Source organism: Sciurus carolinensis, chromosome 8 (genome assembly GCF_902686445.1).
Source record: "Sciurus carolinensis chromosome 8, mSciCar1.2, whole genome shotgun sequence".
Taxonomy (NCBI): domain Eukaryota; kingdom Metazoa; phylum Chordata; class Mammalia; order Rodentia; family Sciuridae; genus Sciurus; species Sciurus carolinensis.
Window position 1 is genome coordinate 92,386,707 of NC_062220.1, and position 23,614 is coordinate 92,410,320.

A 23,614-nucleotide genomic window follows, 5' to 3' on the forward strand; every position below is an offset into this window, starting at 1 on the left:
GGTCGAAGTTTTCTTTTTGAACAGGTTTATCAGTTTAGCATGAAAAAGTTGAAGCCCAAAGGGAAGAGCAGTCTGTGATTATGAATTTTAAAAATATGACTCAAAAGTCTCCATAAACTTGCCTTTGGTCTGCCAGATAATAAATTTATCATTGAGGAAATAAATATGAATATTAAAGTGATGCTCACTGAAACATCACTCCTAACACTAAAGAGTTGAAAATAACACAGATGAGAGATTATTTAAGAGGATTATGGTGCCTCATACAATAAAATACTGCATAATTATTAAAAATTATACTGTCAAAGGATAATTAGTGTCAAAAATTCACAATAATAAAACCAAAACTAGTATGAGCCAGCTCACCCAACTTACGAATCTTCCTCAACTAATTTCCCATTGCATGACCTTGGACAATCTTCTTACCTTTTGTGTTTAATTACACTCGAATATAAGTTGGAGTTAATGATAATACCTACCTCATAAGCTTGTGGAGTGAACTGAATGAAGTAATGTATACAAACTGCTTATCACAAAGATATGTACCATAAAGAAGATTATGAGAGAGTACATTTTTCCTTTGATAATCTAATTTTTGGTGAGTGATTATATGTTAATTTGATAATGAAGAAGAAAATATTAATATTTTTATAAAAGAAGATAAATTTTTAAAATTCTGGTAAAATACATATGACATTTACCATCTTATAGTCTTCATATTTTAAGTATGTAGTTCAGTAGTGTTAGGTACAGTCATGTTGCTGCACAACCAATCTCCAGAACTCTTTTCATCTCACAAAACTAAAACTCTATACCCATTAAACAAGTCTCCATATGTCCCCATCCCCAGACAACTACCATTCTATTCTCAGATCCTATGATTTTGCTATTCTAGGTATTTCATGTAAGTAGAGTCATATAGTGTAAGTCCTTTTGTGATTGGCTTATTTCACTTAGCATGATGTCTTCAAGCTTCATCCATGTTGTGGCATGTGTCAGAACTTCTTTTTTAAGGTTGAATAGTATTCCATAGTATTCATACACCATATTCTCTTTATCCATTCAATCCCTTGATGGATGCTTGGATTGCTTCCACCTTTTGGCTATTGTGAATAATGCTTCCATGAACATGGTTGTACAATTATCTGAAAGTTTTTTTTTAAGTATATAGGTTATTTAATTTACATTTACATTTCCTTAAATCTCATAAAATACTTTTAAACAGAGTAAATTACTTCAGATACTTGTAAACAGAGACTATAGGTGATTGACAGCCTAACATGTTCCTTGGTTCTGAAATTATTAATACTTCAGATATAGATAAATAAATGGAGCTATGCATCAAGGACTTATTCCTTGCCTTTGATATGTACCACATATTTCAAATTTCAGTTTCAGCTGTAGGTAAAAGAAAAACAAAACAAAACCCTAACTGACTAACAAGGGTTAAAATAAGACTGGCACTGTTCAGGAAAGCTAGAGGCAGTCAGTCCAAGCTTGGATTGCAGTTCATGGAATCTAATATTTTCTCTTCTTGCTCAGCCATGTCCTTGAGATAAAACCTAGGTGGTACTGGTTACTATATGCCATGACCCTGAAACTTTCTTCCAATCTCATAGCACAAGGTGGTTTCTGGAGTCCCAGACTCGTTAGTATCCTTGTTTTCCAGTCATCTGAAAGGAAGAAAGTTAGAAGAAAGAACATGTTCTTTTAATGACACTTTCCATTTCTGCCCCATTGGCCAGAAGTTAATCAGAGGATCATACCTATCTATAAGGGAAAAAAAATGAGAAAAAAAAAAGATCTTTATTGCTGATAAGCCCTGCACAAACTGGGGGTTATATATTGAGAAAGAAAGGAAGAATAGATATTAAGGATCAGTGGGGAGTCTCTGCCATTGTGGCCACACAAGGTAAGTAGCAGCCTGGTAGTGTACATCCTTGGATGGATAAGGTAGAACTGCTTTTCTCTGAGTCTATAGCTAATCTTAACTAATAATTCTTTGATAAGGGTGATTTTTTTTCTTCTCTGTTGATGCTTACTCCAAATGAGAATGATTGAAAGTCTTGTACAAGAGCTACTAAAACCCAGAATTACAAGAGAAGGCATTATTTTGATATCCTGGACCCTGGATTGATCCTAAGGTCTTTTGTCCATTCCCTACTTCAGATACATGGGATCACAGCTCTGGTGTCAATGAAGCTGGCATTCAGTACATTTGTTTGGAAAGTGACTTATATATGGAATGGAGAACAAAGGGGCTATGCATTCAGTGAGCCCCTGCAGAGCATTAGTACATGGAAACACATTAGATGTTTTGATGAAAAATTTTTAAAAAATCTTTGTTTTAATTTCAGAACTTTGCTTTAGTAGGACTGGAGAATCTGCAACACTCTAACCTAGTTGGTTAGAGTATATTTAAATGAACAATTACTATGTGAAACAGCAAACCTTACCCCATTATTCATGACCATATTTTTTTCTGTTATCTTTAGCATAGGGATTGGGGTGGAGTCATGGGTGGTCAGGGAAGGAGTGAAAGGGGGTTTATTTACTATAATATTAATTCAAGATGAGAAAAATCAGTGATTTTGTTATTTTGATGAAAGTGTGTTTAAAAATGTTTTGAATCTATCATCTTTATCAAAACACCCTATGTTAGAAATGGATATACTTCTCAGTCATACAAAAAGTATTTTAAGGTTACAAAAGATGGGGAAAAATGATTCAGTGAGAATAGATGAGGTTAATAATTCAATTTCAACAATCATCATATATAAACTAGACCAATATCACTGAGATGATGCTTAGGCCACTGTCCCAACTCCCCTCACCCCTTCAGAAAAGTAACTTCAGAGCCTCTGAATTTTTTGGAATGACATGAGAGCCCACTGGGAGAATCTAAAGAACTTCTCACTAGCCTCATTTGGTGCCTAGTTGCCTCTGAAAGATGAGACACAAAGCAAACCAGTAGCAAAGCACAGAAGAGAGGGCAGTCCTTTCACATTTTAGCTTAGTGATCTAAGAATAAACTCACTCTTCAACTGGTGAGCTCAGTTGTGGTCTGCTTTTTATGGTGTTACAACTTGTATTGTTGGTTCCAGTTCAGTTTAATAAATATTTGAGTAGCTATCATGCCAACTCTGTAATTTTAATTTGCATCATATCTAAAATATCCCATGGTCCTTTCCTATAATTCTGATGACTCATAATCCAAGAAGGCAGAATATCTGTAATGGAAAGCACCACCATCAGGGAGCCAGAAGAACTCTGTTTAAATGAGCTGTGCCATTAACTAACCATGTGACCCTGGGCAAATCATTTCTCTCTAAGCTCTTAGATATCTGACTTTCAAAGAGAAAGAACAAGGAGGAGGTTTATAGGATCTCTCAGATCTGCAGTGCTTTAAGAAAACAGTTGAAAGTAGCATTTATTTTTTGGGGGATGGGGGGACTAGGGATTATAACCAGGGGCATGTTACCACTGAGCTATGTCCCCAGCCCTTTTTATTTTTTAAATATTTGAGACAGGATTTCATTAAGTTGCTGAGGTTGGCCTGAGACTTGTGATACTCCTGCCTTAGCCTCCCAAGTCTCTGGGATTATAGGCATGAGCCACCACGCTTGGCTGAAAGTAGCATTTCTATTTTCATCCCAAGAAGAATCATATAACCATTGCTAAAGATGTCGAGAAAAGATGATCCATGTGCATCATCCACTCTATCACCCAAATCTTTCAAGCATGTGAAACGGTGCTCTCCTGTATTATGATCAAGCCTGATCAGATGTTCAGACTGCCAAATAGACCTGCAGAAATAATTTCCCTTCTAAAGAAATGTAGTCTGGATGTTTCAAAGAAAAATTCCATGGTAGATTCCCTGTGGGTCATCTGGGGTTGATCCCTCAAATGCTGTCCATACGTTCCTCGCCATCTTCGTGGTTCCCATCATCTTCTGCCCAGCCAACAGAAGGCCCAGTAGAATTATTGCTCCCCATTTTCTTTGGAAATAATGTGCTTCTCTACTCTTATTTCCTTCTTTCCCCAGATTGCCCTTCCTTCATTCCAAGCTCAGCTGGTGCCACCTCCTCTAGGAAGCTTGATTTCTCTCTCTCTCTCTCTCTCTTTTAGATTATCAAGGCAGGTTATCTCCTTCTCTTATCTTCACTTCCTACCTTGCACTATATTATATAAGCATGCTTTATCACCTTTACAAGACAGTAAGCTCCTTCATGGCATGATCCTTTATCAAGTCAAAAATCAAGTCTACACACCTAGCCTGGTGCTTTGTACAAGAGCAACCCTCATATATGTGGTGGATGGTATCACAGTTCCTTTACTCTGGTTCCTTTTTGAAAGGTTTATTTATTTCTATTTTGGGGAAGTTGGGTTGAAGTGATTTCTCTGGAAGTAACTGAGGAACTTGAAGTCACAATAATAAGTTGTATATTCAGTTGACTATACAACTGAATTTTTCACTGAGAATCCAGCATCATAGATTTGAGAAGAGTTGAATACAATTTCTCTTACCCCAGGCCTGTCTCCCTTTCGGTCTTATTAGGTTACACATTTTATTTTAGAGAGTAAGAGGAGATAGCAGTTTGTCCACCTGAGCCTGGGGTAGGCCCTGCGTTAAATTGGTCTTGGGGCCCCACTACCTCCTTACGCTTGAAAGAGGTTGTAATCAGAGTCAAACATACATTTTTTTTTTCTCCTTTTGATTCCAGTGAATGTCATTTGGATGGTACCACCATTTAGGTTAAATGCAAACGCAGATCTATACCTTTCAGTGCAGGTGTTTTCTCTTTGCCCCTGAATTATCTCAGTCTTAGTGGGCAGAGACCAATAGCATGGACTGACACTTTAAGAGTGGTTGCAGCAGCAGTAATGCATGGTGAAACTTTCTGATAGGCTCTTTGGGGGCAGTTTGCTTTTTTAGAAGTAGGGCCCATTTATGAAAAAGGTAGCACATTACAATAAACAGGAAGAAGAGTCAGGTTTGCCAAAGTCTTCTGTACACTTTTCCCATTTGCAAACTTCCAGGCATATGAAAATGTTTTCCAGGTGGTTTTTGATTTATACTTACCCAGAGAGTTCCGATGCATCCCAAAGCACCATGCCACCTGTTATAGAAATGCCACAGTACCTAAATTCCATCATAAAGATATTTTTCATACAAACTGTGAGGATGTGTGGCTGCTGCCAGAGAAGGCATCTCAACCACACACGCACACACTCACAATTTTATAGTGTATGTTTATCCAAACCTACTGACATCTAGGGAATAAAAGTTCTCCCACCTCTCTATTATTTAGTTTTCCTTAGGTAAGTCATGATTAACAACTTGATCTAAAAACTCCATGGGGGAGACTCTTTACATAGAGGAAGGAGGTAGTGGTTTTGACTGATTGTACTCATCTGCATCTTTAAATGTTTTATTTTTAATCAGTTACTGCAAGAAGTAAAATCTAAGTGTGGAGATGTTTTCTTTCTTTTTTTCTTTTTTGCAAGTTATCTTTCTGTATCATTAGTAAATACATTAAACACACTGATTTTCAAGAAGTTGCCTGGTCATGGTGTTATTTGGGGGAAAAACAGCAACCACATCATCTTCCTTTCTCTTTTAATTTAAGTTTTACACTAAAAATCTGTTTTGAGAGGGAAATGGAGCATGTTAAGCTAATGACAGCTTTCCCTTCTCTCACTTTCCCCACGTCATTGCAAAGTGCTCCTATCAGTTGGTTGCTGGGTTGGGATGTTGGCAATGCCGCACTCATTAAGCGAAGCCACCAAATCACTGGGCGGTGGGGGGCGGCGGAACGTGGGGATAAATCGAACCGCCAAAACAAAACGAAAAACTAGAACAAAAATTAAAAAATGGGGAAGGGTTAAGATGAAACTAGAAAAAACGTGTAAGGAAACAGACTCATTTACTTTCTAAGATATGGTTTGTACGACTACAAATCCACTTTGCCTGGAGACTCTTAGGTTCATCCCAGTCCCGCAGGGGGCGGGAAAATGCTTGGTCTTTTAATGATTTGCTGTTAGGATCCACTCAGGTTGACCTGCCGCTGGGAGGATGGGCGTGCGGGTACCTGATTCCTATTCTTGGAAGAGCAGAAGCCTGTGTCCCCTAATGGGCCCCAAAGACAGCTGATCACTAGGCTCCAACATTTGCCAAGCGTCCTTCACCCACCTTGGGTCTTTATAATATAGTTAAAAAATTCTCCTCTCCTGGATTGCATTTCTTTGAGTAGAGGGTGCCACAGTTTGGTCGGGAGGCCTCAATTCAACCGCGGAGATCAAAAGATGGGACTCCCTGATACCAGGGTTGCAGAAGCAAGAAGGGTGCAGCTGGAGTTGCTGTGGCGACTGCACACCCAGCCGCCTAGGCAGCGGCGGTGGCTGCCCCAGCCAGAGATTAGCGGCGGGGCTGCGCGACAGGTCCCTCCCTCCTTCGCGGGTGAATGAATGATTAGTGCAATAGCACCTCCCCACCCCAGTACACCCGAGGTTGGAAGGGAGGAGTTTCTGAGCGACTGTTCCTCTTTTTAAGGGCGAAAGGCATTTGCCTCAGTCCGTTTATTAGTTGACCTCGCGTGTGGTTTCAGCTTGTCTTCCCTAGTGTCAAGACGCTCAGACACATAAGCACGGAGCACAGATCTCTAAGACCACTCGTCCCTCCGACCGCTCAGCCCCAGGAGTCTGGTGCCTCTCCCCCGCCAGAGAGAAGCAAAACGGAGTGGGAAAAGTTGTAGGGAGACTCCTGCGCGGGGTTTCTTGCTCCTTCCCAAATCCGGGGTACCCGGGAGCGAGTAGGGGTGTTGAGGCGTCCCTGCGCCCCATTTTAGTTTCCCTCAAAGGGCTAGGGCACCCCGGCGCGAGCGTGGGTGGTGAGGCATCCCCGGTGGGGGAGGGCTACTCAGGAAAGGGAGGCGGCGAGCGCCCCGGGCAGTGGAGACGCGCCTTCCCGGCTCGGACCGGCGCCCCGGGGCGGGTGGCCTTCCAGAGGAGCTGGGGAACCGACTGGACGCAGGGCCGAGATGTGCTAGGGGCGCGGGTAACGTCCAGCTCTCCTGTGCCCGGGCGCCCCCAGCGGGTTCCGGGAGGTGCCCGGTGCGTCCTAGTCTCGCGCGCCGGCGGGGCGGAGGGCCGGCAGAGCCTGCGGGAGCTGGGGAGTGCGGGAGTGGAGGACGCAGCGGCAGCCGCAGCGGCAGCGCCGGGAGCAGTAGCTGCAACCGGTCGCGGGCGGCGGACCGGCTGTGCGCTCTCGGCAGCGCCGCCGCTCCTTTGGGTCTATCTCTGGCCGCTCTGACACCCCCTCCTCCCGGCCCCTCTCTGGAGTGGAGGGGAGGACTGCTAACCCGAGGCAAGCAACTCCCTTAGGGGGGGAAAGCTGCATTGGACGAGCCTGGCCGCAGGACCCCTCCTCCCTGGGCGCCCCCAACCCCTCGCCCCCTCCCTCTTTCCCCCTCCCCCGCCCGCTCCCGCCCGGCTCCCGGGCGCCCGCCTCCCTCCTTCGCGGACTGTCTCCCGACACGCCGGCTGAAAGCCCTTTTTGACTGCGAGCGGCGGCCGCGGAGCAGAGGCGGCGGCGCGGGACCTGCATTCGCCCGGGATTCCCTCCAGGTGACGATGCTCTGGTTCTCCGGCGTCAGGGCTCTGGCTGAGCGTCCCTGCCGGCGCTCGCCTGGGATTACCTGCTGCGTCTTGCTGCTGCTCAATTGCTCGGGGGTCCCAATGTCTCTGGCTTCCTCCTTCTTGACAGGTAGGGGAGGGCGCGGGAGGGAATGGCCCTCTGGACACTGGTTTGGTACTTGGGAGAGAAGGCGCTGGATTGCCCCGGGGATGGGAGGGTGAGGAGAGCGCACCTCGGTGTCTGCCTCTAACCCGCGAAGGGGTTGAAGCGAAGCCGGGGGTGAAGGTGTGGGAAGGCTGTGAGTAGGTGGAGAGGTTGATGGCTGAGGACTGGTGCCTTCAATGTGATGATAATAAACATTCTATTTGTAGTTAAGAAATTGCTGTTTTTTTTTTTTTTTGATATTTTCCTCAACCCTTATTTTTATCTTTTTCTCATCTCAACTAACAAAAAAATTGCGCGGTTTTCCGCACACCCTCTTTTCACAGCCTGTAGGGTTCTAATATCTCAACTGTGCTAGGCAGTGCCTTTTAAAGCACTGGTTTTCCAGATATTGAATTTAAAGAAACTATCATTTTTAAAAAGGGCAATAATAGCAGGATATAATAATTATATGTTTTCAAGCAGGTGAAGACCTCAGCTGCTAGTCTGAAGGACATACTTTACTGACACCTGGTGCAGAAAAGAAAATGTTGAATCAATTTCTAAGAGAAGAGAAAAGAGGATTGCATTTCAAAAAGTGATTTCAACCCACGACAGCATGAGGCAGATCCGTATAAAAGGCCTGCTTATAGACAGAGTCCTGAATTTTGTTTGAATTAAAAATCTTCCCTAATGGTCAATTTGATTTTTTTTTTTTTTTTTGGCATATGGGGTGTGTGCGGTAGCTGAAATATTTTCACAAAGGAGAAATTAAAGATTCAGTGAAATACTTGGAATTGTGTTTAACAGCTTAGAGTAGAAAATCTATCTACATAGTACAGTATTTTAAAAAATTCTATTTAAACAAAACTTTAAAATACATGCTAGGAGATTTTTTCGATGAATTGATAACTTAAAAGTCATTAAGAATTTCTGGAATTTTGGTAGATGTTTCATAAAGGACTAGTGGGAAAATTTAAGATTTTATAAAATGCCACTAAGAAAGGTTTACATATAAATTTCTTTCTTTCATTTCAGGTTCTGTTGCAAAATGTGAAAATGAGGGCGAAGTTCTACAGATTCCATTTATCACAGACAACCCTTGCATAATGTGTGTGTGCTTGGTAAGTGTGGCGATCAGGTAAAATGAACTCAGTTGCTCTTGTGGACAAGGTGAATCCATTAAATGTGATAATATAACCAGATCTTAAAATTTTGTTTTTAGTTATCAGAAAATTGAATATAACTGCAGCATAGTTTGTGCCCTGAATTCAGCTCAATTTCTGAGTTTTGTGGGTTCTGGCAATTCCCATTTTGTCAGAGTTAGAATTCTTATCGTTGACATCATCTTTACAGAAGTAAGTTCAAGATGGACTTTGTATGGCATTATTTTGATGAATATAACAGTTTGCAATGTCTGTTCTTGCTAATGGCTACTGCTCCCAAATCATAGATACCACCAAACTTTTTGCATTGGTTCTGTCATCTGAGCTTAGCAGGAAAATGATGATAACATTTAGGCATAAAGGTCAGGATAAGGTATGCGACAAGGCCAAACTTGAAGACAATGTGTAATCTTAGATTTCTTTCTTAAACTTATTTGCCTGTTATACACCAACCTCCCAAATGCAATCTGCATTTTTGATTTGGAAGCACAGTCAGAAAGGATAATTTCACTCTTAATAGAAAATGATGCGTAGCTGACAGCTGCTTAGTTAACACTGGTTGAAGATAGTAGATTCAAACAAATAATTTGTTTCAAGTTACTTTAACTTAATAGTTAATGATAAGTCTAATAAGTAACCACTTGGGGGAGATTAAGTTATATAAATAAGAATTCTTAGATGAATCACAAAGAACAACATTTTTGCTGAAGAGTGTTTTATTATGTCAGTCACTTTTGGCAAAGCTCGATTAAAAACTACACATCACAAAACCCTGTTGGAAGTACATTAAGGCAGTCAAATGCAAAGCCCCAAAGTGATAGATGAATATTTGTTACCGGATCAGTATGTGCTGTGGAATTGGATAGGGGATCCTTCTCTGTTTAGGCAAAAGCCAAGTCATCTGAACTTAAAACCAAACCTTTTCCTGATAAGAGAATAGGTTAATGTTTTGAAATGACGAATGGGTGAAGATGAGTAAGGTGAAGGCCTGTAGCTAATGATTATTAGACTCTGAAGACTAAGGAAACCAAGAGAAACAAGTGAAAAGACATTACATTTGCTCAGATGATAAATATTGCTACCTAATGAAAAGAGCTGAGAGAGGGGTTCTTTAGATTTTGTGGTTATAAGCTGATATGTTAATGATCTTTACTAAAGAACTTCTTGAAAAGAAGTTTTAAGTTTTTTTTCAGTTGCAGATTTTTGAATGTAGTGTGTGAGTGTGTGTGTGTGTGTGTGTGTGTGTGTTGTGTGAGCACCTTTTTTTCATTCTCTTACCTGGATTTTCATTTCTCTTACCTGGATAATGTGAATGAATTATTTTATCTTGTTCTCTTCAGTGGAAGTTGTCCTGACCAAGTATTATTTAAATATGCTGAGAATTCCACATTTTAAAATATTGTTTTTCTCCTTGGCAATATTACTATTTAGAAAGTTTAAATAAACACACAGTTTGAATTTTGCATACTGCTCCCAAATTACATTATGAATAATTCCCCACATGGTGTTCTTCCTTTTCAGTATCCTACTCTAGTGGAAAATAGTGCTCTTCTTGCGAAGTAGAGATTTAGTAATAAGGAAATAGGTGTTAAAATTCTGTAGTTTCGAAGGTAGCATTTAGGTAGCATTTAGAGGCATCTGCCTTGGATGAGTGCTGTCAGAAGTCCTTTCTCAGGATGTTGGCAGTTGGACTCACCCATTATTCAGGAGGCCCGTAGAGCTCTTTCCTTCGCTAAAGGCTCAGTGATATGTCACCATGACCTTTGCAGGGATTTAGGATTGTGGCCCCAAGCTCTCACAGTCATTATGGCTTCCAAACATTTTCAGTGACTTGGTAAAATTGAGTAAGAGTAGATGGATGACCATTTTTCTCTTTGTGTATGTTCTTGTAATTTTCTGCTGTATCCACTGTACTCCATGGATCTCAAATCTGGCCGCCTGGCCAGGAGGCTGCTTGGCATTTTTATACTTAGTTTGGAAGGTAGACATATTTAGCAAATTGACATTATTAGCAAGCAAACATTTATGAAACACTTTTTACTTTCCAGGCACTTATCTAAGCCTGCATTGTTTAATATGATCCTTACAAAAATCCTTTGAGGGGTTTTCCTTCTGTTTTACAAATGAGGACTCTGGAAACGTATGAGACTAAGCAGCGAGTGAAAGTTGTATTTTAGTAAATTTTGTATACTTGTATGTGATATTTACTATTTTATTCACTAGAATGGCAGTGCTGACACTCAGTCTCAGGGTTGTCTGTCTCTGGATCACGTGCCTAGAAGAAGAAGAAATAGGCTATTTATTAATTTAAAGGCAGGAAAAAGCAGGCAGGTGGGAGTGGAGGGGGTGGGGTGGGGATAAAAGACCATCTAAATTATTTTACATTTTGGCATTCCATGAATTATTTTATTTGTTTCCCTGGAGTCTTTCGGGAGTTTGGTTAGTTAACATTTGTTAATCACATTATATAAAAGGAAAATCTCGTTATGATTTCAGCTGACCTGCCGGGGGTGTTGGTCTTGAGGTAGGTTTATGTATGTATATTAAGAAGGTACGTAATAGTCTCAACTGAACTTTGGATAAAGAAAATAGTCATATTTAGTTTATATTGGTCCGCCCTTTTGGCAGAAGGATACCTAAGGCTGGGCATAAACTCATATCTTATTTCATAACGTACTAAAAAAAAAATAAAACCAAAAAAACCCCAAAAACCCTTAACCTCAACGTATGCTTAAAAGAAGATGTAAAATGTTACAGTTGGGAGGAAATCAGTGGCACAAAGTCCTGCATATAATTACAGTCTCAAAGCTCGCAAAACCCAACAAGATCAGCTTGCCCTGATTTAAACTTTTACGCTCCGGAATATTTCAAAGGTGGAATGAGCTCATTTCTGTGGAGATTTCGAGGATGACAGTGGCTGCAGTGGCCACAGTAAGCAGAACTGCATAATTTAATTCTCATTTATCATCGTCTGCGTAGACCTGAACATCTTGCCAGAAACAGTCACAGTTTAAGAATAACCAGTTTGTTAGCTGATGATGGAACCTCCTTTTAGAAGTAGGTGGCCCATAATGCTTAGTTCTTCTACTCAAGGGGGAGTATTTAGAGGCATCAGCCTTGGACTGGGTTCCAAGATCTCTGGAACCAGGTAGGCAGTTTAGGTTAAAGCTGCATGTGCTTTGTTGTTTAGTGAGAAAGCAAAGCGCAGCCTTCTCCTGCTTTACAAAATGATCTTTTATGGGGCCAAGAAAAGGAGGCCCAGATGTCTTACTGTTTTGTTTGATTTTTTTCCCCTTCTTGCTAGAGTTGTTTTTCCCATAATGCCCAGGAAAACACTTTGGTACCCGCTTACAAGTCCAGCTGTGGGGAGCCAGCCATACCTAGGTAAATGAATTCTGAGCAATTCTCTGGGTCTTTGGGCATCCCCAAATTTACCAACTGTATGTGAGAAGGGGTACTCACACTTCTCAGCTCTTTTCCACCTAACTGTACCACAGGAGGAAATGGCGGAAGCCAGTGAGTTGGGTCCAGGACTGGAAACCTGAGAAAACTTTGGAGGCTGGGACTCAGAAAACCAGAAATCAGAGCTTAGTTTGGCATACATTTTGTTCAGCAGAAAACATTATTCTGAGGTTGAAATTTCCTCTTTTAAATCCAGAGGTGCAATGTAGAAATGGACCCTTTGCTCATAAAAAGCCACGTGAAATTCAGTGTTATAAGAAGCAGGGCCCCACCTATCTCAGAGCCAACCAAATAGTGAAAACAGAGTGGACCTTGTCTGCTGTCTTCCACTTTTTTTGGATCTCAGGAATCCTCTATCACTCAAGAAGTAACTCCCAGCATCTCAGCCCCTTTCGGGTGTTTTATCTCCATCAAATCCTTGTGCTTTTCACTGTCCATGTTATAACTGACTGGAGAACAGATAGATATTATTTGAGCAAGTGTTAGGCATGTGTTTGAGAATCAAGGAGATAATGTTGCAGCAGGATTCAGTTGGTGTGTGTGTGTGGGGTGGGGTGTGAAAGAGTGGGGAGAAGATATAAAGTAACTAGGTTGTGTTCAGACAGATACTGCACTTAGTATATCCATATGTACATGACTTGCCATACTTTTCTCAAAACTGTTAAATGTCATTCATAGACTTTGGATGCTCACTGAGGAAGTGATCATATTTATTTATTTATTTTAATTTTGTTTAGAAAGCGATATGGCCAATTGCCTTTCAATAGGACAGTTTTGAAGGATGTACCAGGGTTTTGCTGGCACATTCACAAATATCAGCTCTGAGACAGTTATTCTAGGCCACATTTTATCCAGGCTCAGAGAAGCAGAGCAAATCTCCTGAGGTCACACAGTGACTAAGAGACAGAATTGGGGCGTGGAGCCACTTTATTATCTACTAAAGCGATGCGCTTCTAGTAGTCCTTTACTACTTAAAAACATCTATAGACACCTCCAGAGACTTCAGAGAATAGTTTCAGCCTCCACAGAGCTAACATAGGTCTCTTTGCAGGAAGTTAGAATGGTTTTTGATCTTGTAGCATAAGCCAAGTCTGGAACTTGGAAAGTCCTTTATGGGAAGATGCAGCTTTTGACTGGTATTGTCTCATTGTTGGAGAAGAGACCTAGGCATCCAATGGGCTTAGTGTCAAATCCAATTCATGATAAACTGGAAACAGTTCCCTCACTTTCCTAAACCTCCATTTCCTCATCTGGAGAGTGGAACAGAAATCAACGACTTGCTCATAGTATTGCTGTGAGAATTAAATGAGATATAGTACATAAGGTTTGGCCCAGGACATGACAGATAGAAAGCTCTCTGACATGATTTGCTTTTGCCGTGTTGATGATGTTATTTAAACAATTCTTATCACTCTTTCGGAATAGGATGCAAAGTTTCATCAGAAAAAGATGCAAAGAGAACTTGATAGAGAGAAGCAGTAGGGACAGTGATGCCAAGCCCACCCATCTTTACGAACAGTTACGTCAGTAACATTTAGCAAGTTTTTCTGTCCCTCCAGGCTTGGACTGGGCTGATCTAAGCTGTTTTCTTATTGGTCCAGTGTTCTGTGGGCCCTGGTGTAAGTTTTCCCCTTACTCTCTATTAAACATTAAAAAATCTTTCCATGTAAGAGGGACCTCCTTTTTTTGCGGAGTATTTACATCTCTGTGCCTGTGGGGTCACCTTCACTTGTACTTTTATTGGCAGAGAGATAGGGTTGGGACTCGAGCTGTGTAATTCTGGAAAAACTGCCTAGTGGGCTGGCACCACGGGGATTTTCCTGGCCCGCCTTGTGGAAGTCTCTCGACCCCGTTCCAGACTCGAGTGTGTTTTTGCTGCCTACTTACTCATTGCTCCCTTCCCCATCTCCTTTCCAACACGCTTTCCTTGGGTTTCGCGATGTTGGTCTTGACCGTGTGCGTCAACAGTGCGTGGACGGTAGCCTGCGTTTGGAGCGTGGAGAGTCATGCTAAGGAGAGCGATCCTGCCCCATTCTGGAATACCATAAATAGGGCAGGAAAGAGGAGATAATGGGAAAAGTCAGGCAAAGCAAAACGATGGAAAAATAAAACCAGCTAATAAAAATGTGTTGGATCAATAGAAGGTATCATTTTCTCACACTCTCTTCTGTGGCACTTCCGTCTGGCTGTTGGCGTACAGAACCCTTTGTGCTGTGAAAGAATACAAATAACACCACCTCTCATGGCACTGGGAGGTCAAGTGTGCTTGTTGAACTTAGTTAAGATCAGCAAATGAGCTGGGTGTATATTTTAAGACTCGTTGATTCCCAGTCCTAATTCTATAAAACACTGCTCAAGGCACTAGGGATAGCAGGTCATAAATTCAATAATATTATTCTTTCTTCCGTCTTTCCACACCTCATCCCTGCTTCCATTTTATTTTTTCATTTTTAGCTTCTCTGTGTTTGAAGAATAGTGCTGGTTGGGTACCTTTGAGGAGACAAAGACCAATAGGATGACAACTTGGTGAGGGAGAGAGAGATATGCATGAAACTGTTTACAGGAGCGCCAGAAAACCCTCTATGATGGACTTGAATCCAAGTCCAAAGGGGACTGTAGACAATTTCTGGCTTGAGCACGTGGGACATTGACGGGGAGGAGAGATAGTCCAGGCCAGGCCAAGTCGAGGAAAGACCCAGAGTGTGTTTGGGCTATGCAGAGGTGGCAGAGTACAGCATGCCCGGAGCCCTGATGGAACTGAGGTAGCACAGTCCTTGAGAACTACCCTGTGGAGCTCCTTGAATGGAATAGTGAGCTCATCAGTTCCATTCATATCGTGGGAAGAGCCATTTAATATTTTCGTGCAGTCATGTGACCCAATAAGATGTGTTATTTAAATGCCTCAAGGAGCTTTTGAGGGGGATGTTTAGAGGGGAGAGAGTGGAGTTTGGACATCAGACTGCAGGGATGTGATGTGGTCATGTGACAGCAGCATCCTGGAGCAGGGGTGGGCAGTGGAGGTGGAAAGGACTTAGGATAAACCAGTGTTGCACATTCTTTCAGATTTCCTTAACTACATTCCAGTTCTGAAATATTTGGATGAACAGACTCCAAACGACTCCCAAAAAGACATGGTTGATAGAAAGCAGTAGTCCTTGCAGTGGAAAGATGTGTATAGGTGTCTCTAGCACAGTCACCTTGCTAATCACGTTTCATTCCTAAAGCAGGGTGCTGCTACTGGAACAGAAAATGGTTTACCTCCTAGAGCTTCCTCTCAAAATTCTATTTTGGGTGCCAGCTGTCTCCTCATACTCAAACAGCAATATGCTGCTGCATCTTTCATTTGGCAAATGATTCAGCCTGGTTGATATTATCATGATATTACCTGTGCTCAATGGTAGCACATATTAATCAAAAACTGGGTGGCTCACCTTAAAAATGTGCACCACAAGATTTGAGAACCTCTAGAGAGGCATTTTGGAGCCCAAGTTGGTAGCAGTTGGCAAGAAAATAGAAAGAATGGGGTAAATTGAAGGAAATTTTGAGAGTTCTAGCCAATGTGACAACGTGGGAAGAGAAGCAGTTAGGGAGGTAGATGGGTGGGAAGCTTAGACTTGATGGGGACCATAAGCTCTTAAAAATGGGAATCTGGATCTCAGTAGAGAAATTGGACCTGGAAGAGCAATTTGTTAACTATCTGCATAGAAATGATCTGCAAAACTTTGAGAATTATTTTATTTTATTTTTTTCTGCCTTGGGAGGGGGCCAAAATTGAGATGTTAAGGAATGAGCCTGTACTGTTAAATGGAATGGTTATATTGAAGACAAGGATAGGAAAGGAAAGACTGATGAAAGAGATCAAGAAGTAGCTAAAGAGGCAGAAGGAGAACCAGGAGGGCACAAGTCAAGGCAGAAAATATTTGAGGAATAGATTTTTGTGAAGGGTGAGTGATAGGGGTTCAATTTCATTCTGCTACATATGATTTCCAGTTTTCCCAGCACTATTTGTTGAAGGCTATCTTTCCTCCAATGTATGTTTTTGGCACCTTTGTCTAGAATGAGATAACTGTGTTTATGTTCTTTGGATTAGACAAAGGGGAATGAAGGGAAAAGAAGAGGATGGGAATAGGACAGCCAGTAGAATGATCTGGATATAACTTTCCTATGTTCGTATATGAATACATGACCAGTGAAACTCCATATCATATACAACCACAAGAATGGGATCCTAATTAGAATAAGTTATACTCCATGTATGTATGATATGTCAAAATACACTCCACTGTCATGTATATCTAGAAAGAACAAATTAAAAAAAAAAAGAAAATGTTTGAGGAAGACAAAAAATTGCAGTACTAAATAGTGCAGAGAGGTAGACTGAGTAATTCTAGAAGAATACCAAAAAGAAACTGGTCACTGTGTCCTTGGACTATTTCAAACAATGAACAGTGATTCCCTTCCCTCTAGCACCTGCTGCACATTTGCACATGGAATCAAATTGATCATAGATAGGATTCGTTGGAACCCCATTTGGCACAAGTTCCAAACTAAGATCACTAAAGGGGATATTGAAAATTTAATGCAAAAATCACAAATTTCCAAACTTGAATTTTAAAATATCTTAGCAAAAGAGATTATATAAATATCACATGACATTTTAAAGTTACCAAAACAAAACTAATTTCATGGATAGAAGTAATGTACTTTTGCCAAACATTGTTGGAATGTTTCTATAGTTCACTGCAAAAAGGAACAAGCCACATTGAGACATTTTTTATTAGGAATAAGAGCAATAATATAAAAGAGTCTGACTAATATAAAAATTTACTAGTATAAACTTTAAAGTTTGCTCTATTAAACTGTTAATGGTGCTTTAAAAATATTATGATATAACTTAATGTCTTCAAATCTAAGTCTTCAGGTAACATTTTCTTTTTTCATCACATTTTTAATGCTCATTTTGATGGTGAACTACAGCAGCAGAGTGGGGGTTTTGGTGTCTGAAGTTATGGGTTCTGGTTTCGTCCAGTTGACCTGGTGGCTGTGCATCACTGAGCAGGCACTTTGGTCTCTCTGAACCTTAGTTGTGAGTACTGGGAAAGTCAATGTATCTTCTGGAAGACCTCAGTAGGCAGTTTTAGCCATTAACTGAGGTGATGTGAGTGGGTTAAATGTGATGGATGTTTGTGAAAGCCTTTTGTAAACAGTGTCAAAGGAATTGTTATCAAAGAGAAGAACTTGAATAGAAGAAGGTGAAATACAGCCATCCCTTGGTATCTGTGGGGACTGGTTCCAAGACCCCTGCAGTTACTAAAACCCTCAGATGCTCAAGTCCTTTATATAAAATGATGTAGCATTTGCATATAACTTATACAATCCGCTCATACACTTTAAATCATCTCTAGGTTACTTTTAATACCTAATTTAATGTAAATGTTATGTAAGTAGTTGTTATATTGTATTGCTTAGAGAATAATGACAAGGAAAAAGTCCACACATGTTCAATACAAATGCCTATTTTTTTCTGAGTAATCCATACTTAGTTAAACCCATGAATGAAGAAAGTTGACCTTACCTGCCACAAACCAGTTTTTAAGCACGATTTAAAAAAAATACATTCTTTTGGAACAATAGTATATTGTTATTGCCCATGGGATCCTTCTAAGAAGTGAATAAATGAACTGTTCTTAATAGTTTATTGTCAACACCTGTGCCACATGTGTACTCCGGAGTTCTCTCAGGTAGACAATGAAACTTAAGTAGAAGTAGATCCTTTCTGTGCAAAGATGGAAAGCCCTGGTATTTGGGCTTCTGTAAGTGGGTTGCTCCTTCATTTTTCACCTTCGAGGATTCATGCTCTTGATCTGCATCCATCCATGGACTACTAATCAGTGTCCTTTTTGCAGGGGGGCCCAGTTGTCGTTGTGTGGCACTTACCACTGAGTTTTAAATGTGGCGGTTGGGAAGCAAAAATGTGAAACTAGTCACTGAGTGAAGCCCGGAACTTTACCCTTCTGGGTCCTCTTTGTTTTAAAGGGTTTAAAGGCACAGTCCAGCATCTGCTCCCCCACCAGCCACAGTCACTCACACACACCTGAGGCACGGGGCCTCAACCCTCAAAGGGTCAGCCCAGATGACCCAGACTGGCTGGACTTAGACACATGGCCCTGCACATTCATACAGCTTGTGTGCTTGTGACCAGAGGCCCTTCAGCTCCTCCAAAGCCTCCTTCTGCTTCTCTTTAAGAGAATGTTTTGCCTTGCCGTGAAGTTACTGGGGCAGATTTATGTCTTGAGGGATGAGGTCCTCAAGGGTAAGAAGCTCATCATGCTCATCTCTGCCCACCAAGTAGCTGCAGCGAGAGGTCCACAGCTTGGGGACTTGAGTGGGAGTAGGGCTGAAAGTTTCCTGTTTATAGTTCGTGTTGTTAACACTTGGGATAGCTCCCCCCAGAATGGAACTCCAAGTTCCAAAACATGACTCTCCCAGAGAGTTTGTCACAGAAGGTCACCCTCCTCTATAAAAGACATCCTAAATAATCATTACCAAAACACTTTTTTTTTCCCTTCAAAGGGAATGCAATTGCATTTGAAAATGTAAGGTCATATACACCTCGAGACCTACTTTTATTCGTGATGAAAGGAACATTCCCTCCTACAGGAATATCCTGCTGTCACAAGCAGAAATGTTGATGACAAGGCAGGAGGTGTGGAGAAGCGGGGTTCTGAGACCAGCTCACTTCCACTTCCAAAAGTCGCCGTGAAGAATGTCTCCCGATCCCTGTAGCTGGCATTCCCCAGACATTTCAAGCCCCTTTCAGTGAGGCTAACTCCGAAATCTTGACTCAAGCGGTGGTATTTATATTAGGTTTTGGATGTTAGCTCCCTTGGCTTCTGGGAGCTGACTCTGTTGAAAATTATGTTTTTCTTTTAAGGACAAAGGCCTTATTGTATGTACATGTCGCGTAGGGTAATGAGCTTTCTTTCTCTCTTCCTTTTTTTTTTTTTTAAATGTTCGGTAATGGGTGGTACTAACCCAGATCTGCCAGTTGAGAATTCACAGATCTGTAAACTGGCGATTTTAAGACTTCACACAGGTAATTCAATGAGAGAAAACGAGAGGGTGGGCCGAGTGATCTGTGCTGACCACAGCATGTCCCCTGAGTGCCCTACCATAAAATGGCTCTGAGAGAAGACCTAGAACATGAGCACTGGTACCTCGGTACCACTTCAAAGAGGATGACGGTGACAATAAAAATCAGGAAGATAGTGATCATCACATTTTAACTTATAAAAACACACATTTCCAAAATAACTCTTGTGTTCTTGGTAAAATAAATAGATTTTGGCCAGATGGCGGTTCATGACTGCCAGTGCTGTAGGCGTAGGCCGAGCACCTTATTTTTAGGCTCCGTGTGGTCGCCTGGCCTCTGCTGGTGCTGCCGGCCTTTTTAGCTGTGGGTGACCTCAGGGAGACTATTCCAGGAGAGACCCGCCTGGCCCATGGGAAGGAGGTGCGGAAACCAAAAGACCTGAAGCTGCTCTTCCATTTCTTTGGTCTCAGTGAGAGACCATTTTTTTTTAGTATCTTTTTCTTAACTGTTTTCCTTTCCCATTAAGCATTTTTTATTTCTTGAAATGTATCTTTTGAGGTTGTTCTTTGAGTCTAATCATGGACTGGAGCCATAACATTAAGGTTCTTTTAACCCTTCCCCACTGTCTTAGCCAAATAATGTCATTTTCATTCTTTCTCATGTTTATTCATAGAGTGTCTTACTGAAAAATACTAGAGAATTCTTTTTCCATTTTGTTTTCTATCTGAACAGAACTGTTGGTGCCAAGGTATCAGAAGTGCTCCTTCTTGGCTAAGAGTGTATGGCCTGTGTCATGACAGTGGCCAGGGGCTCATAGCTTCTGTCTCTGGTAAAGCCTTCTGCTCCATCTTTGACTATCATCATTCTGTTTCTTTATTTCTCAGAAGTTCATGAATCCTGGTGGTGGTCACAGCCTCCTGGGTCTCTCCTGCTTTGTGGATTTATGGTGTAAAAGCAGTAGCATCAAGACATTCACAGAGCAGTGCCTTTTGCTCTCAGGGGACACTGTTCCTCTGAATGAGAGGATATAGAAGATTAACCAGACGTTTTCCCCCTGGGGAGCTGCTATGCCTAAACAGTTAGGTTCCACCATGGGCCTGTTTATCCCTGGGGGGAATGGGCCTGTTAGACTTTGAGTTGCGGTGATTTCCTGTTTTCAAGCACATGTGAAACAGTGGTTCTGGTGCCCAGTGGGACCCACCAGAGTTGATGGGGAGCCCCATGAGCACATAGGTGCAGCATGAAATTCTTTGGCCAGAAGAGACTCAGGTCAGAATTTGTGGAAGAGCTCCTTGGCAGGGAAGAGGGCAGGATCCTGTCCTTTTTGTGAGACTCAGTTGTTTGGGTGGCCCTGTTGGAATAGCTCTTTCTCTCAGCTGGGATATGTTGGAAAGGCATGTACCAGGTAGCAGTTGCTCCTTTTTCCTCTCTGGGTGCGTCTGTATGTAGGCAAGTAGTTGGGATTTATTATAAACCGTGAATTATTTTTTTTTTTCTGTTTCATGTAAACCATATACTGGGTGAGGGCAAAGAGAAATTTTCATAAATTACTTTGCATACTAGTTGGCCATGTTTGAGTAATCTGGAGCCCTATATTTTGGTATTAAGACATTTTTTATATTTGCCTCCTGCTGATCTTATAGAAACAGCAATTTCATGTGGTTCAATCTGATATATACTTTGAGCACCTTTAGATTTTTTCAAGGCAGATATTTATCCTGACAGATGATTCCAATGTACTTGAATGAGGAAACCTTTAAATTCAGAATAGATTTCCACTGAGTTCATAAACTAAAAATAAAATGTGGTGATAGAATAAAACACTTTGCAACTGTGGTACGGTAAAGTACCTCTCAATCTGTGAACCTTCAACTCCAAGTTAATGAGCTCTCTGTACATCCTCCAGACCTCTCTGAGGGTGGCTGGCAATGGGGGGAGGCGGGCTTAGTGGGGGAGCACATGGTAGGGACTCTGCAGGACATATGGGAACTGCATTGCAGGACTGAAGCAGGAACATGATTGATTGATGGTCATTAAACCTGTCACATATTTATTGAACGCTTATGTTAATAATGTCCCGAGGCACTGGAAGATTGGAGAAATCCTTTCTACCTGAAAAAGATTAAATTATCTTGGAGAAAGTTTTGAAGTTAGATATCTTTTATTGCTTTAGAAGTTTTTCAAAATTGATTGACTTATACAAGCCAGAGATAATAACTCTGGCCTGGAATATTTGATGAGTCAAAACAAACTGTGATTCCTTGACTCTACTAGATTTTATACATTTATGTATATGTATTATGTATTTAATATAATATTTGTATAATGACTTTAGTGTGCAAAACTACCTTCTATCACTGGAAAGTCTAAAACGAAAGTGAGTGTGAGGTGTAACCAGTAGCTGTGTATGTGTTTTGGGCCCATAGATGATTCTGTTCTGGTCTCTGGCAGTCCCGCCCCTTCCTCTCTCACACACTTTCATTTTGACTACCTGTCTTCTCTCACACAGTCGTAGGTCGTTAACAAGTCAGTGGTTAAGAGTTGTGCCTTTAGTTTCCTCTGTTCTCCCCCAGACCTTAGCAGTGGTGGCTGTCACATTTTAATGTGCCTAAGAACCACCAGGGAGCTTGCTAAAAATGCAGTTCCCATGCCTTACACCAGAGACTAGAGAAGCTCCCATTTTAAAAACACTTCAGTGACTTTTCTGTAGGGGCTGATCTTTAACAGACTGTTTTCAACTGAGTTTTAATGGAAAGGGAAGGACTTATAAATAGAAATGTAAATACTTATGTTCATACTTAAATATTGGTCAGATTCAGTTGAAATTGGTACAAAATTTATAAGAGATCAGCTCTCAATTGCATGATATTGTTTGTGTGAGGCTTTCACAGAATTACATGCATTAGCCATCTTCATTGAAGTGGTACTTGTCCTCTTCAGTTATCTCTATCAAACTTACCCTAGTTATCCAATCAGAATAATTACTTGTTCCTTGAAGCTTATATGTTGAATACTTTTATTATAATACTTATTCCTGCCTCCCCTGAATTTTTACTGATTATTTACATGACTGAATGTTAGGTTTCTTTAGGGAAGGAATAGTATTTGTTTCTTCTCAGGACCACAGGAAGCATCTAGAATAGTGCCTTGCAAGCTTTAAGCCTTGAGACATATCTTGTAAATAAACACTGTGTCCATAACCTGGGGACAGTCTGAACTTCATTTTCCTCAAAGCCACCCAGTGAGAGAGGGCAGACTTTCTCCAGAAACTTATTTCATAGTTAAGATTAGTTAGGCTCAGAAAAACAAAGCAAAGCAAAGATCACACAGCAAACCAGTGAGAGTTGGGACTACATCAAAGTACAGGACTCCTGTTCCCTCCTAGGTAGGCTCCACTAAGATATCTCAGAGAGAATGCTTCCTAACCACAAGTGTTGAGAAAACACCCCAGGGGCTGAGCGAGAGGGACCCAGCAAATAACTTCCCTTGGGATTGCGTTTTGAACAGTCTTGTGGTCCAGTTAGGTAGAGTCCTGACTGGCGCCTTTGGGTGGGACAGCCTGACCCACTGGGTTGCTGCCAGCCTCTTCATGTGCTGGGTTCCCGCAGGGATGCACTGTGTTTCCTGTGGTCTCTCTGTGATGGGCAGCAGCTGCAGGATAAAGCTGATGTGACGTCTGTTTGTTGCTTCTTCAGCATGAGCCAACTAGATGTAGCAACTTGACCAAACAGCCAAGGTTTTATGACTAACCTGGTGAGATCCAGCAGCATCTGGAGGAATCAGAGGCGAGCAAGAGGAGTTGAGGGCCAGGTGAAGCAGGATTTAGAGATGACTCCTCAGCCTGCCTCCAAATTGCTACAGGAAGCTGTTTTCCAGCAGGGACCTTTCTTGTCCAGAATGGATCCATTTTGGGAAATTCTCTATTTGCTGCCCTCTTTCTGCCCATACCTTCCTCTTCCTGCTCAGGGAGAGTGGTGAAGTCAAGCTGTCCAGGTTCTGATTCACATCACCTTCACATAATTCTTGGTCACGTTGCTGCACAATTTCCCATACTTTTAATGAGAATCTTGATTAAAAAAAATAATAAATGAGGTTGGCCTTCCACCGTTCCAGGGG

General features: G+C 41.5%; 1 protein-coding gene across 4 annotated transcripts in view; it reads left to right on the top strand.

The window, feature by feature from the left end:
• Positions 1-7,501: 7,501 nt before the first annotated feature.
• Positions 7,502-23,614, top strand: part of Bmper (BMP binding endothelial regulator) — a 251,351-nt gene continuing 235,238 nt past the window's right edge. For 2 of the 4 annotated variants that reach the window (XM_047562763.1, XM_047562766.1), the window contains exons 1-2: positions 7,633-7,765; positions 8,816-8,901. In XM_047562763.1, the coding sequence (XP_047418719.1) occupies positions 7,633-7,765; positions 8,816-8,901 (219 nt within the window). The other 2 variants (XM_047562764.1, XM_047562765.1) reach the window with 2 other exon arrangements.